Genomic DNA, 10,993 nt, shown 5'->3' on the forward strand with positions numbered 1-10,993 from the left:
TGATTGGGATTTGCTGCTTGTATGGAAGAACACTAAGGTAGACAGCAAAACAATAGCCAGGTGGCAGACATTCTGAATTACCATGAAACCTGAAAGCATAAGGTTTGGGGAGGTGGGTGCTTATTTTGTGATATCTCTTGTATGCCCAAGCAACAGTTTCAGCCTTGAAGTCTGACTCTGTGAGTTCATACTCATTATACTTTATATGCCTTTGTAAAATAGATTTCTTATTTTTGACAAATGCAAGCTCATTACTTTGCCAACAAGAAAACATCTATATGAGAAATGGTCCATATGTAAAAGCTCATGAATTTATTAGGTCTTTTGCTTCTGGAGATTAACTGTTTTCCTAAGTCAGTTTTACATTTCATTTTGTCTGTGTTAACTCAGTTACTGTGCAGTCCAGTTGTGGATATTCTGAAACATTCACCCTTAGCAGTTTGCATATATTTATGTAATCAATAGTTCTTCCAGTTGCTTATTGAAGTATAAAGACCTTGCTCTGGACCAAGGTCCAAGAGAGGTTATGAATATCTAAGATGGGATTTAGATCATATGTAGGTCATGCAGATCCCTCAGTTTGAGAGTGAAGTCTTCGAAACACCTGTCTAATCCCACAGACACACGAGAATGACTCTGTTCATACCTGAGGAAGGAAAAGGTGGTTGCTGTTCACAGTACTCTCATTGTACGGTTTTATTCTGTGCACTCCTACAGTTGCCCCTGTTGTTTTTGGAGAACTGGACAGCAAATAGATGGCTTGTGGCTGGAATTAATGTAATATCCCACATAGCTCCTGGTCAGCTGGGTTTGAATTCCATTGCAGAATTGAAGTCTTCTGACTCTCTTGAGAGGCAATGCATTTTGCATCATCAGCAACAAAATAAGACGTCCAAGTAGTTGTTGCAGTGGGCATTTGAGCCAAACTTCTCTCTTATATGAGTGCTCCTAGTATTGAGCTAAAGACTCTCATGGATTTTAACTGACAAAACCCAAGCACAGTATGAAGTCTCCAGTATCATCACAATTCTAATTGCCAAGTTCTTCCTCTTGTGTCCTGAAAAAAGAAGCAATTCTTCTGCTGCTTTGAGTTAACTATTTGGGCACTTAAACTGGAGAGAGTTCTACATCTGGTGATTTAGGCCAAGTTTGGCTTTTTTTGGAGGCCACATCTTAAACTGCCCCATAATTAAACTCACAGTTGTTTTGGGGATTTCTGTTGAGGTAGCTACCTCTTCTCCATCTGCTGTGGCAAAGTTCAGAACCACACACGGCTTCAAAGTCCATAACCATAAGAAAACTATTGTTTCTGGCTGCAACTGGTGCTTCTAAGCAAATTCAGTTAAATTCGTAACATGTTTCTTAGTTCTTTCAAGAATAAAAGCACATTGTCCTTAAAATACTCATTTGGCTGCGTTAGCATCAAATTCAACCTATCATTTACACAGTGGATAAAGACTAGTTCTGTTACCTGCGTCTGGAAAAGTTGGTAACAATCTACTGAACAAACTGTTACAAGCAGTGCCAAAGCAAAGACACACCTTCTGATTTGAAATATTTCTTTTCAAGGGGTCTAGCAAGTTGCAAATGAGGGTACTTGCAAAAATGGAGAACGATTTGGCTTGATGCTTCAGTATTTGAAGTTTCACCAATCTGTTAAAACTGGAAGACAATTTTAGCAGCCCTTTTAGTGTCTATAAGGGAAGACACTTTATAAAGCAACAAATTTTGAGTCACATGGAAATAGATGAATGGGTCATTATTGTTGTCTGACTTGTGTCAAATGTTGCTGGATACAATTGTGGATGCTATGAAAAAAAGCTGTTTAGATCCAGATTGGAAGAACAATTCAGTGCAGCAAGTAGTATATTGGTAATAAGGGGAGAACTTTAAATTTGACAATTTATTCTGTGCAGTTCTGGAAGGTTAGATATGTAAAAACCTACTACTTTGACAAAGGCAGGAAGGCATTAAAATTCTTCTGTATCTGGCTTTCCTTTATGAGAAAAATGTGATTATAACTAAAATTCACCTCCAAGATTCAAGAAATTCCTCATTGCTTCACAGTAGCCTCAACTACTCACAGGCTGCCTCCACATTATTTTTTCGATAATTCCACAGATTCTGGCATTTTGGCATGACATAACTAGATGGAGAGTGTGCAGTAAGATAACAAATCAATGAACAGACACTGCTACTGGGACAGCAAATTTCTGATAGTTGATGCTGAGAAACCGTGGTTCCTTTAGTAAATACTTAGAGGACTTCTGCTCAGGAAGATGCTAAGAATAATAGAAAATGTTATCAGAACCTCCAGTTGTCAGTAGCACAGTAGCAGGTCATCCTTCTTTGCAAGAAGTTTATGTACAGTTGGGAAACCAAGTGACATGGATTATTTCTTCATCTACAAATTCCACATTATTTTATCAAAATATTTTCAGAACCCAAGAGTTTTGTACTTCTGTGATTATCTGTTGCAATCCTAGTCAAAATATTATCCTAGAGAAGGAAGGTAGGTTGTTGCCAACAGAAGATTCCTAGGAGACAGAAAAATGGTAAAGGCTTCAATGCCACGTGTGCCCTGTGAAGTTGGGCTGTTGTGGTGCTGGAGGGGTCAGCTGAAGGGATGAGCTGGTGGCTGCTGCTCTGAGAATGGCAATTGTTCTTCCTTTCCTACCCGAGGGCTCTCTCTCTCTGGCATCAGTAGCATCACTGTACTTGACTTTACAGGGTTTTCCCTCTAGGTCTGTCACATTTCTATGCTTTTTTTATGCCTGCCTTCCCTGCAGGGTGAAAAGTACCCTCTCATTCATGTGATAGCAAAATTTGCTTTTGCCTGTGCATCTGAGTCTTTTAAGCTGATTCTGAATCATTTTTTTTCTCCTGTATATCTCTGAAGCATCAATTGTTCCATCTGAAGGAGGTGGCAGGTGTCCAGGGTAATAAGAGATTTAACATCTGGATGGTCATGATGAGGAATGTTTTTACTGCTAGGTGTCTTGTTGAGTAGCAACTAGTCTTTGTGAACTGGACTAATTGTCAGCAGTACAGGAGGAAACCAGCTCTGTCTGGCTTTCATCACATAAAATCATCCCACTAATCCCACTTGCTTTTGATAGAATCTTTTTATAGCTGAAGAGCTATTGAAACTGAGTTCAGAAGGGAGTTCTCAGAAGCAAACCGTTCCTGTGGTTTCTTTCTGTAGGTCCCATAGTAAGATGGTTTGATTTCTACTTCAGCAATTTGATTGCTTGCATCCAGGGTTTTTTTGTCATCTTTATCTGTCTAAGGAAATCTGTTTCACTGTTCATGCAATGACCTGACTTTATTTGTGACTTCTGTTATCCCTGGTGGACTACAATATTTAAAGTTGATTCCTATAAAATAATGCAGTGTGTCTGTTCAGCAGGACAAATACTTGAAGGAATATGAGATCTTCTCTCTTTGGTTTTAAATCAATTTCACAGTCTTGATCCTTATTATTAAGGTGTCCCCAGACCCAGGATTTCTTAAGGGGGGGTGGCTAATACTCTGGTGAAAGCTGTTGCCAAGAACAGTAGGCTGTTAGAACAACTTTTCACAGTCCAGATAAAACTCATAATTTGACAAGAAAACCACAATTTTAAAGCATTATGCAGGAACAAACAGCAATAATAACTAGAAGAGTAATTCTACAAGTGCTTCATACTTTGAATAACAGTATTTCCAAGTATGTTATCTGCTAACTAATGAAAAAGCAATAATATCAAATAAGCAAGTTATGATAAGTGAGTAGAGAAAGCAATGGAGCAACTTATGTTGGATAACTTAGTGAATTTTTTATGAATCACTTAAGAACTAGCTAGTAAATAACACTATTCACCCCTGGAGAGGAAATAGAAATTGATATTAAGGATGTCAGAAAGGATGGAGGAACTGGCAATGGAAGATTTGAGTGGCAAGAACAATTATTAAACTCAAACAGATCAAACCAAAATACAATTTCATATGTTCCATAGGTTGGATTCCTAATAATTCTCAGTGGTTTAATACTGACATGTTAACAACTCTTGCCCTTTGTCAGCATCTTTAACAACAATGACAGTTAAAGCTGATGGACAAATGAATCTGAAGTTGAAATAAGTGATACCTGAACTCAGTGAAAAGAGCTGGCGTAAACATGAACTGCACATAGCACCTGGAAAAGGACTTGCAATCACCCTTTTGAAGAAGAAAGCTTACCAAAAAAAAAATAGACAAATAATCTCCCCCTGTAACCTGTGAATGATGATAGTAAAGCTGTAAGAAGCCTGATGAGTTGTCAAACTCATGTCAACTTGTTCAGCGTTTGTAATTGTAGATTTTCAGTATCTAAACCATACACACAGTTGTTATTTCCAGCTTACCTGGTGAATGTTCAAATTGAAAGTCCATCAAAATGTGAACAGATACCATAAAACCTTCAAAAGATAAAGTCTTGGAAATACTAGATGTGATAAATGGAGTAACTTACTACAAATGTTACATCTGGGTTCACCGTGTTGCAATGACTGAAGTTGGCCAACATAACCTATGGCAAGACCGTTTCTCCTGGATTTTTTGCATGTAAGGGGAAATATGCATTGCAGTTAGGATCTAGGAATAAGCCAAAGTCCTTCACTGTTCAGGTGGATGGGGCTGGTTTAGATTCTAGTCCTGTTAGATGTAATATGCAGCAAAATTTGGATCTATTATGGGATACCTGCACTAACCTAATTTGGGAACACCTGTCTTGTAAAGGAAACTTAAATCCAGCAAATTGATTTGCACCACTTCCAATGTAATGTTTGTGTTGCATGTGTAGTCTCAGTTTGAAAGATATAATTATAGTTGCTGACCTGAAAACTTCAGAGGTTCAACACAGAGAAAACTGAACATTGGCACTGGATCTGGTTTTGTCTTTGCTGGCAATTTATTCTGCTCTGTTTTATTCAGGGAATCTTTTTTGCTCTCTTTTTTTTCCTGCCTTCATGGCCTTATGAGCAGGCTGTACATCTTTGAAAGACATACTTAAAAAATAGCAAAATGGTTTAGGAACAGTTTTCTGGAATACATGAACATAGATAGGGCCTTGTCATATCTGCAGTGAATCCACTGCATCATTGCAGGAAGCTCTAAAGGATCAGCTACTTGTTTACTTGGCAAGTTTGTCTTGCTCTTCTCAAAATAATCTATTATAATCCAGTTTATATAACATAATTTCTATTTAAGAGATGCATAGCAGGACACCACTAAGGATCCATTCTGTTCAGCAGTCAAGAATGGTTTCCGCTCCCCTCAGTCTTTTAAATCATTGACCCTATAGAGACACTTTGCTAATAATGAAGATGGAACATGAACATTTTAATTTGGATTATTTTAGACTATAAATTATTTGAGGAAGGCAATTTCTATTAGTGGATCATTTGTTTCAAGGAGGATCCATCCTATTGTTTCAAAATTGGGGTCATGCAGATCCTAGAACTGTTAGTGCCACTTAAAATTTTCTGTTGATATTACAGTATTCTGAGATTTTTCTTTGAACAATTTAAACTTCATCATACTGCAGCAGTAGAGACTGGAGTTTTCAGTGCCAGATGTATACCTCTGGATAAAGGTTTTGGTTAATTAGAGTTGGGATTTCGTTGTTCACAGGGTTTTCATTTGAACTTAATCATCCCAGAAAATGAGGCCTAATTTTTAGGGAAAATAGACCACTTTGCCTTGTTAAGTCTTGCTGTCATTTCCTTAAGGAGATCCAGCACCAGGCTATTTTTACAGCAAACTGCTGCAATTTCATGGGCAGGAAGATGAGTGGGAGGAACCAAACAGGCAAGACTAGAAGCAGACAGTACCAAAGTGTTTTAACTATTGAAGTACTCACCTATGGATCTTGTCATAGAACAAAAACCCTAAATCTTTATATTTAATTCTTCTCCCAGCAAATGGCTGTACAATCCCCTGGCAGGTTTGCTCTCTAGTGCTGCTTTGCATAGGGGAGAATTGTTACTGTTAACATTAAGCAACTAAAACAGCAGATGTCTGTGCTGTGGCTCAGAGGCCTAAATGGTTCCTGTTGTGGGTCAATCCCATGCAGAGGAATTCCTGACTTTGTAAATGATGTATTTTTTATTTTTGCTCTGGGCAGCACACTGCACACGCCTTACCCTAAATGGATGTTAACATCCGAAGTCCCAGGTTCAGACAGCGGGAAACACAGGGAGCCCATCCCACACAGTATCAGTTTTGATCCAGTGTGTTGCCTGTTTGCGTTTTAAAGTTTGATTTGGGTGGCTCAAGACTACCTGATTTTCATTTCTTTTCACAAAGACCTCACATTCAAAAAAAACCAAAAAAGAAACTGAAATCTGGTATTCATAAAATATTTTCAGTATGTAAAAAGAGTATATAATTCTTTGAATACTACATTTTAAGATGATTTTTTTGTGGTACTTGAATTTGGTACTCCAGTACCTAAAGGGAGCTACCAGAGGGATTTTTTAAAAGGGCCTGTAGTGACAGGACAAGGGGGAATGTCTTTAAACAGAGAATAGGTTTAGATTAGATATCAGGAATAGATTCTTTACTGTGAGGGTGGTGAGGCACTGGAACAGGTTGTCCAGAGAAGCTGTGGATGCCCATCCCTGGAAGTGTTTGAGCAACCTGGTCTCATGGAAGATGTCTCTGCCCATGTCAGAGGGGCTGGAACTGGATGATCATTTGACCCAACCCAACCCACTCTATAATTCTATGATCACTTGATACAACAAAGACACTAAGTAATTTAAAGGATCTTAATTTTAAATGAAGCCTGTTTTCTTTGTTATCTGAAGTGTGGTCTAGAAATTTGGGACGGGGAAGCTCCTCATTCTGGGTAGGGGGAAAGCCTGTTTGTTTCCTTACAAACAGAACAAACTTACAAACAATAATTTTTTGTTTTAAAAATGAAGATGCTAAATCTGGTGTTACTTTTCTCCCAGGACAGATATTTCACTATACATGCAGTGTTTGAAGCAGACAACTCTCCATCCTTTGGATTCTCAGTGATAAACTTTTTTCCTGAAGTATCAGGATTTAGAAGGTGTCTTTGCTGATCTTTGGCAGTCAAACTGTTACATTTTATTTTAGGACTGAATGCCTGTCCATTTTTATGCTTCATCATCTGGACCTATGTCAGTTCTTTTGTTTGGTATTTAGAAACTAATGTATAGAAGATAACTAATTAGTTTCCTTTTTCCCCCTTCTCCTTGTGGTATTTTTAGGTTGGAAAATCAGGTTTTAACAAGGAAAGAAAATAAAATTTTAATATCTGCGGTGGTGTAGGATGGTGATAGTAACAGAAATGTGTCGCATCACTTACATTATTTTAATCAGCCAGGAATGCTTTAGAAAGGACAAAGTCTAGAAAGTTACTTTTAGCCAGTTTGGGCTCCACGTATGAGCACAGCCAGCCAAAGGACATCATCCTCACTGTATTTAATGTATCTTCAATGCAGTATTTTGCAGTAAGCTGATAATGAATTCTTCAATAGCCCCTCTACTGTAATTTTTTTAATAGTCCTTTATTTTTGTTGTTTTCTTGCAGGTTACCATGAAAGCCAAACAACTGAAGGATTCTGTTACATATACACCAGGTGTGTGCTGTTAGATCCTCACTAATGCTTATGAAAATCACTGTATTTGGGCAATAGCTGTGTTTTTCAGGGTCGGCTTTGCAGAGAGACTTCTGCAACCTTGCCTTATTTTGAGCGAAGAGAAGAACTGATGGGTATTCTGAGGGAACACTTCCCTTTAGTTACATCCTCCCAGACCTTCTTACTTGGTTTATTGTGGGTTTTGTTCTCTTGTTCAGGCTGTTCTGTTTTGTTTATATCAGTGTGGGAATTTAGTAGCACTTCCCATATATCAGATAAGCTCCCAGTTGGCAAAGTTCATTGCTTCACCACCTTAATTTCTCAATAAGCATTTTCTCTAAGCTCTCAGTCCAGAAGAGCTTTTTCTCTACTCTGCCCTATTCCATGTACCTTTAATTTGTGGGCAGTTCCCTGCTTGCTTGGTGGGGTGTTTCAGTGTCTCAGAAGTGTAACAGCAGTACTTCTAACAGGTACCATTAGGCTCTCCGAGCTAAAAACGCTGGCCCATTCCAAAAATGTCAAAGTCAACGTGAATTTGCCAGATCACATAATCACCCAGCGAGAAAGAGAGGAGGAAGAGGAGGAGGAGGGAAACTACTATCATATACGAGAGCAGATGGATGTCCAGACAGATCCAAAGGAGACCATTGGAAGTGAAACCAGACACCGCAAACGCAGAATTGTCAAAGCACCTGAAGTGGCTCTGCTGGCACTGGAAGAGAAGGGCAGAGGGAGACGGCAGAGAGATTTTGATAACACTGACCAAGAGGAGGAGAGTGATGATGAGATCAGAAGAAGAGAGAAAAGCTGTGCCCCAGAAGAACTGTGGACTCAAAACCAACAGAAACTTCTTGAAATGGCCTTGCAGCAGTATCCAAAGGGAACATCAGATCGCTGGGATAAAATAGCAAAATGTGTTCCTGGAAAAAGCAAGGTATGCCTAGTTTTGTTGGAACTACAGTATAAATTGAGGAGAAACATATTTTCTACCAGTTTATGATTACCTTGAGGGTCCATGCAGAAAGGTGAGGCCTTTACTTAGCCCATCAGTCCAGTTGTAGGCAACCTAAGCAGCGTTACTGTCATGTTTGTTGCTTTATTTAAAATATTTTCTCATTTATTTCAGTTTGTTTGATCTATTACAGAAAATGTTGAGATAACTCCTGTTTCATTTAAAATACCTACCTCTCCTCTGCCTTTGCAGGATAAATTAGATTTGAAACCAAATTTTGATTCAAAGTTAGTAACCAAATGTTGGTGAGCTGCTTTGCTTACACTTTCACAATACCTTTTTCAACCCATCTCAGTGAGCAAACAAAAGAAATAATCCATCTGCAAGTGTTAAATATTCAATAATATATCTAATGTTCTTTTTGTAAGTATAATCTTTTAAACATAGCATTGTCATTGATATAGTTGGTCTGTGCTAGATTTCTTAATAGTTGTGATAGCTTTGCTTGCTTCAGTCATTGTAGCTGCAGAAAATCCTTGTTTTATTCGTGCCAAACACAGTGTGAGAGAGCAGGAAACATGGTGGGGAGGGATTTGTGTGTTTCTCTGGCTCTGAAGCTGTTCTGTGGTATCTGGTGTCAGTAGGTGCTGTGTTAGTGACCTCGAAGGTTTGTTTTAACCCATTTGCAGCGTGGCTTATACCAGAGAACTGTTTTAAACAGATATTACAATACAACTGTTTAATAATTGCTCCTTGCAGTCATTGTTGGGAAGTACGAGGCAACTGTTTCTTGGCTTTGTGTGCTCTTCAAACAGATAAGTTATCCATTAAGAAACATAAACTGCCAAGTTCATTTTTCTGATCTGCTCTTCACTAGATGTAGATCCTCCTCCTGAAATTCAGTGTGCAACTTTAAAACAAAACTCAACCAACAACGACAAAAAAAAAAAAAAAAAAAACAACAAACACCAAAACGAGACAAAAAAACCCCAATACTAAAATGTCACCCTTTGACTAACACTTTTGTGTTTTCTTTCAGGAGGAGTGTATAGCAAGATACAAGTTGCTTGTTGAGCTGGTACAAAAGAAAAGAATGGCTAAAAGCTGAATGTGGTGAGCAGAAGAGATGTAGCTCATCTTTGTCAAAGTTTTAAATGTCATATGCAGGAAACTGCATTTTTGTACCTCAGTATTTCTATACGTCATGTGCCTTAGTAAAAGAAAATATTAATAAATCTTATACCATCTTACCTGTTTTGTGTGTTGAAGAATGAAGGTGTGTTTGTATCGAAGAGCTGCTTATGCAGATGTGTGATAACGTCTTAAAAATGAGTGGACCTGTAGGAAAACCCCCTCTGACAATCACACACTGAAACTGGTAGGTTTACAGCCGCTGGATGTTTAGCATATAAATAATTTATGTTTGTTTGGAAAGAGAGAATTGACATGAAACTGTTAAGCAAGCTTGAGAGTAATGAAACTCTGCACTCAAAATATATTTTTCTTTCTTGCAGCTCTAAAGCCATGACCATAAATATCTTATTCTTATCTGGTCATATTTTGAAGTGAGTAGTATTTCTAATCTTAACTTCCACGTACATTTATATATACCTGCAATATAGTACCTTTTTTGCCAGCCCTGCAGTGATACATAGTGATGTTTGATTGCATTGTTAACTGGGCAAAGTTGAAATGGGTGAAAACACTAAAGGTCTAAATTTTGTAACTAGAAATTAAGAGATATAAGACACTTCAGGATCACTTTTTAAGTACAGAAGGGCAAATATTATTGGGCTAAGAGTTCTCATATTTGGGGAGTGGTTGTATACCCTGCATTCAATATGGTTGGATTTTATATTTGAGGAATAGGTAGTAATGGTTATTATTCCATTCTTGTTATGTTGTTTTGTATAACTTTTCCAAAATTATGAAAAGCTTAAAATGCTGGAATAATAACTTAATGGGCTCTAAATAACAGCAATCAATCAGAGCAGTGATCACAGTCTATAACAAGAAACATTAAGGACATTTTTTAAAGCAGTATTTACCACTCAAATTCTGATTTAATACCAGGATTCTAAAAGGGTTTTGAGCTTTAATTCAAAATCAAAATGAAAACTCAGAGGATCATGTATTTGAACTCAAAATCTAAACTTGGTGTCTGAAAGTCTCCATTAACTTTCTGCCATTTCCACTGCTGATTTCCCCAGTAACTGTTTGCCAACTGTGCTGCTTCTGACAGATAGCATTTCACAACATTTCATCCCATTCCCATAAAACTTTAAGGGTGAAGTATTTAGAGAATATAACAATGTTCCATATGCATTCCTTTACCAATTGGAACTTTTAATCATATGTAAAAAAATAACCTTAGGTGGTAGAAATGATATTATGGAAACTTAGCTAGGTA

General features: G+C 37.8%; 1 protein-coding gene across 3 annotated transcripts in view; it reads left to right on the forward strand.

Annotated features, from left to right (window-relative positions):
• Positions 1–10,993, forward strand: part of DNAJC1 (DnaJ heat shock protein family (Hsp40) member C1) — a 113,993-nt gene that overhangs the window by 98,358 nt on the left and 4,642 nt on the right. The window contains exons 10-14 of one of the 3 annotated variants that reach the window (XR_005566191.1): positions 7,583–7,631; positions 8,102–8,565; positions 9,623–9,696; positions 9,853–9,961; positions 10,098–10,148. Coding sequence is in view for 2 of the 3 variants with exons in the window: in XM_039388509.1 (XP_039244443.1) it covers positions 7,583–7,631; positions 8,102–8,565; positions 9,623–9,691 (582 nt within the window). In the remaining variant the exon portion in view is untranslated. The other 2 variants (XM_039388509.1, XM_027744718.2) reach the window with 2 other exon arrangements.

Source organism: Pipra filicauda, unplaced genomic scaffold, assembly GCF_003945595.2.
Source record: "Pipra filicauda isolate LSUMZ 115617 unplaced genomic scaffold, ASM394559v2 scaffold65_size3143899_pilon, whole genome shotgun sequence".
NCBI classification, from domain to species: domain Eukaryota; kingdom Metazoa; phylum Chordata; class Aves; order Passeriformes; family Pipridae; genus Pipra; species Pipra filicauda.